The 5,157-nt window shown below is 40.6% G+C and overlaps 1 protein-coding gene across 1 annotated transcript; it reads left to right on the forward strand.

Moving 5' to 3' along the window:
* The first annotated feature begins 240 nt into the window (after positions 1–240).
* LOC131298231 (phospho-2-dehydro-3-deoxyheptonate aldolase 2, chloroplastic-like) lies at positions 241–4,857 on the forward strand. The gene is made up of 5 exons (XM_058323587.1): positions 241–651; positions 2,296–2,573; positions 2,818–3,094; positions 3,513–3,758; positions 4,477–4,857. Exons 1-5 carry the CDS (start codon positions 271–273, stop codon positions 4,729–4,731), a joined length of 1,437 nt encoding a protein of 478 aa, XP_058179570.1. The 5' UTR covers positions 241–270; the 3' UTR covers positions 4,732–4,857.
* Positions 4,858–5,157: the final 300 nt, after the last annotated feature.

The raw sequence follows: 5,157 nt of genomic DNA on the forward strand, positions 1-5,157 counted from the left end.
AAAAAGAACGTAAAATGCATGTTTATGGGTCCCAAACTAACCCTGCTGCATATCCAACTTATGCAAATGCCCCTCCCCCTGTCTTCCGAACCGCCCGTCAAGTCGTCAACCACCATTTCAGTTGACCGTACCAATCTCTCTCTCTCTCTCTCTCTCTCTCTCTCTCTCTCTCTCTCTCTCAAACCACCATTTCAATTGACCGTACCAAACACACACACAGTCACACACACACACACACACACTCTCTCTCTCTCTCTCTCTCAACCAACAATGGCTCTATCAATATCCAAAACCCTCGTCGCCACCACTCCAATTCCATCTCCGCCGTCCATGGCGGCACCAGGGCGGTGGAGCCCAGACAGCTGGAAATCGAAGAAGGCCTTGCAACTTCCAGAGTACCCAAATGAAGATGATCTTGAAACGGTGCTCAAAACCATCGAGTTGTTTCCTCCTATTGTGTTCGCCGGAGAGGCGAGGACGTTGGAGGAGCGGCTAGCAGAGGCGGCAATGGGGAAAGCTTTTCTTTTGCAAGGAGGTGATTGCGCTGAGAGTTTCAAGGAGTTTAGTGCTAATAACATAAGGGATACTTTCATGGTTTTGCTTCAGATGGGGATTGTTCTCATGTTTGGTGGCCAAATGCCTGTGATCAAGGTGACAAACTTCAAGTCTCATTGTGCTTATTAAGTTACTAGCCTTTGAACAGACGCAATGCGTGTGCAAGTGATGAGTAAGAAACCTAAGAACAATTTCAACTTAACTCCTTTCAAAGCTATTCAATTTTCTCTCATCACATTCACTCATCACTGGATTCTGGAAAATATGTCTTTATTTTGTGATCAAATAAAACAATAAAACATGAATCAGCTCCAAATGGAAAATGAGTAGGAGTATTTTCAAACAAAGTACTTGTACATACTTGAAGAGAGGGGGGACCAGAGAGAGAGAGCAAAGAAGGGGAACGAGGGTGGAAGTTATAAAGTTAGTTTTTTTTTTTTAAAACCTAAATTAGACATACGGTTATTTAATGGGCTGTGATAGAGTTCATGAATTTAAGAATTTAGTTTGTCCAATTTGTGAAGGTGAAAATGTGAGCCAGCCTCAATTCTTTGTACACACCAAAAGTTGCTCACCCTTTAAAATATAGAATAGATGGTTTGTTTTTTGTTTTTTTATGTAGTGCAATTCAATTATTTTGAATGATGTGCATGTGTAAACTTTATAGCTAACCCAAAACTAATAGAAAATAAGTGGAGAGGTCCCTCATGTTATAACTTGATCTACCATTTCATACCCAAAGCCTAGGGATGGCCATCTCGGCCGATCCGTCTATACCAGATCCGTTATCTGTTTCAAACGGATCGGATTTTCCGGATATCGGGGCGGATTCGGATTTATTTTTCAAAAAAAATTCAGAGATCGGATCGGATTCGGAGGTAAGTTTGTCCCCGCCCCGAATTTGATCTCCATCCCCGAATATCCGAAAATCTATTTATTTTTATCAAAAATCCGCCTCCGATCTGTCCTCAAACACTCTTTCTGATAAAAAATCTGGTTTTTTATTTTCAAATTTGGATATCCAAATCTCCGATCGGATCTCCGTTGTCCGTTCGGGGCGGGGATGGAGGACCGAAAATATATCCGATCGGAGCAGATTTAGAGGTCGGGTGGAAGGTTCGGATTCGGATTCAGATATGTCAATATCCGCATCCGATCTGCCCCATTGCCATGCCCAAAGCATAGTGGGACAATTCTCTAACGCCCGTCACGTGCATCTACATTATGGTCTGACATGTTTTATTTTTATTTTTTTTCATTGTGGAGTGTAGGCTTTTTCAATTTTAATTTGGGATGGAATGAGCCCGCCACTTTGATACTGTTTGGAACTTTAAAAACTTTATGTCCAAGCCAAAACCAATTGATAACAAGTAGTGGAGAGGTCCCTCAAGTGATTTCTTATTCCATAATGATAAAATTTGCTCGTTTTGCATAACTGGAGGAATCTTGAGAGTAATGGAGGAATTGAATCCCACCCTATCCATGACACTCATACATTCTTGATCCAATCCATTCAAAAAAGGATATTGTATGACAGTTTTCCTGCATATGATTTAGGAGTTATGCAAATAGTTGACTTTGATTATGTAAGGACTGTACTACTTGAGTACCAGCTATAGGATTCCTAGCAATCAAACTCTCATTTCCAACAAAGATTGCGGGCGTGATTTGTTAATAATCTGAATAATTATATTTTGGAACTGATTTAATTGATTTGGTATCCTGGAATTTGCAATGTAGGTGGGCAGAATAGCTGGTCAATTTGCAAAACCAAGATCTACACAATATGAGGAGATAAATGGTGTGAAGTTGCCAATTTACAAAGGGGACATCATAAATGGTCATGCTTTCAATGAGAAGTCGAGAATTCCAGATCCAGAGAGGATGATAAGGGCTTATTGCCAATCTACCGCGACCCTGAACCTTCTTAGAGCTTTTGCAACAGGAGGGTATGCTGCAATGCAGAGGATTACCCACTGGAATCTTGACTTTGCGCAGAATAGCGAGCAAGGAGATAGGTATATACCTTTTCTGAGATTTCATAATGTGGCCACATTTCAATTTGACAATGTAGCTAAATTTTACTCGGGCATTTCCCTACCCATGTTCAAGTACTTCCTAGGCGTTCTTTCTGTTGGATTATTTGGAAAATCTACTCTTCTCGTTTGATTTGGTTTTATCAATTCTAACACATTTTGATTTCTTTTATTATTGTTTGTTCTTTTACCTGTAATGGTTGGAATATTTTTGATGCTTCAACAGGTATCAGGAACTAGCTCATAGGGTTGATGAGGCCTTAGGATTCATGGCTGCAGCAGGACTCACAGTTGAGCATCCTATCATGACCACAACTGAGTTCTGGACATCTCATGAGTGTATGCTTTTACCTTATGAACAAGCACTTACCAGACAGGATTCGACCTCTGGCCTTTTCTATGATTGCTCTGCTCACTTCGTATGGGTTGGGGAGCGCACCCGACAGTTGGACGGCGCCCATGTCGAGTTTCTAAGAGGAGTTGGCAATCCCCTTGGCATCAAGGTATGTGCAATGGGTCACTATCTTTTAGTTTGTGCGTAACCCATCGGTGATATAGGCTTGTATACTAAGTATATTTTGTTCAATTAATCTATGACTTCATAGGAGAACTTGACTAAGGCAGCAATATATGCAACCGCTCAAATTAGTGTGTAAGGTATTGGCAAACTATTCATGTATGAGTTTTGGACAATCTTTAAGATTCTGGATTGTCACAATGACCAAGATGTGGTGACAGTATATGCATTTTTTCTCCCTTCTATTTGATGTCCATTAATACATCTCGAACTCTGAAACTACCCTTATATCCCACCCTACGTACTCTTCTGGCACTGGAAGCAGAACTGCCAATTGCATGTTGGTGGTATCTTATACCTCTAGTGGCCGGTATGTGGTCGCTAAAGTATATGTTATGATGCAGGTGAGCGATAAGATGGATCCCAATCAGCTAGTTAATCTCATTGACATCCTAAATCCAGTTAACAAGCCAGGAAGAATAACTATAATTGCAAGAATGGGTGCTGAGAACATGAGAATCAAGCTGCCGCATTTGGTTAGGGCTGTTCGTAGTGCGGGACAAATTGTGACTTGGGTTTGTGATCCAATGCATGGAAACACCATAAAGGCACCTTGTGGACTCAAAACACGGCCTTTTGATGCAATCTTGGTACAATTCTGTCACTCATATCAACTTCCTTGATGTGCTTTAACCTAACAATAGCCTGCCTCGTTGCAATTTTAACTTATCCAGCAACCATGTGAAACGAAACTTTTCATTTATGATACCTATGTTATGGGATCAACTATTGTTGGAATGTTAATGGAATCACCAAGCAAGAAATTAAACTATATCCCAAGGTAGGATAAAGTCATTAATATTTAGTACGAATTAAATTTTGAATTGATGCGCATATAGGTAAAAGAGGGAGAATTGCAATGAAATGATGTTGAAAACTATTTCTTGGGCACAATGGGTGAAGTTTGTTTTCATATGGTTCAAAATTTCTTACTTATTTTGACTGAATTCTCCAACCAACATGTTTAGGCAGGTGAACAAGCTTAGTTAGGACCAGAAATTGACATTTCAGATGAGGGTAAAAAGCTGAATCATTGAATAAGTGGTCAGACATTGGCCTTTAAGATGCCAATCCAATCGTGTGCACTGCCTGCATAGTTCTGGTAAATGGCGCATGTATTTCACATTGAATTTGTTTGAAAGTAAAAATCAAGGTCTCTGTGAGTAAGAAACTGTTCAAAATCAAACGAGTATGTCGTTCGTGTAGTTGGCGGTCCATTAGGATGGAGAAGTTAAAGAGTCTCTCGTCCTCTTTGATGCATGAGTTCAAATGTTTATAGGATCGTCTTTGTAATACCTATATTGGCAGGCTGAGGTTAGAGCCTTCTTTGATGTGCACGAGCAAGAAGGGAGCCACCCCGGAGGAATTCATCTTGAGATGACAGGGCAGAATGTGACAGAATGCATTGGTGGCTCCCGAACTGTGACTTTTGACGATCTCAGCTCACGCTATCATACCCATTGCGACCCAAGGCTCAATGCTTCTCACTCTCTTGAGCTGGCTTATATTGTTGCTGAGCGGCTAAGAAAAAGGAGGATTGGAACTCAACACAAGCTTAGTTAGATTGAGAAATGATTCTTTTTCTTAATTGTTCAAATGCCATGTATTGTTTATTGGTTGAAAAGACTATTTCTGATTACCTACTCTGCCGCTGCAATTAATTTGCTCACAACCTGTTCGAAATTCGCATTGATTTTTTGGACCCATTCAGATTTTTCTGGAGGCATGTCACTTCTGCTTCTTAGGGATAATAATTCAGAGGTAGATATTGCTCTGACATGGTATGGTATGGGGTATTCTTATAGCCTACCTCCCTCTTTCCCTTTCTGGGTTTTGTCGTCTTCAAACATGGTAAAAACTAGAAAATCTACCCATAAGGCTTTTTGGGTTCCACTTCCAATTGGCTGTTGGCAGAGCATAATGTTCGCTTTCGAAGGTGAAGGGGGCTAGCGGTCAAACTTTTTGAGACCAACCACTTCGTGCATATAT

The sequence above is a fragment of the Rhododendron vialii genome, chromosome 8a, assembly GCF_030253575.1.
Source record: "Rhododendron vialii isolate Sample 1 chromosome 8a, ASM3025357v1".
NCBI lineage: Eukaryota > Viridiplantae > Streptophyta > Magnoliopsida > Ericales > Ericaceae > Rhododendron > Rhododendron vialii.

What these genes read in the sequence shown, in the direction of transcription:
- LOC131298231 (XM_058323587.1), top strand. Translation starts at nt 271, where the DNA reads ATGGCTCTATCAATATCCAAAACCCTCGTCGCCACCACTCCAATTCCA. An exon ending in GCCAAATGCCTGTGATCAAG is followed by an intron (nt 652 to 2,295) that starts GTGACAAACTTC and finishes TTTGCAATGTAG; the next exon opens with GTGGGCAGAATAGCTGGTCA. An exon ending in AATAGCGAGCAAGGAGATAG is followed by an intron (nt 2,574 to 2,817) that starts GTATATACCTTT and finishes ATGCTTCAACAG; the next exon opens with GTATCAGGAACTAGCTCATA.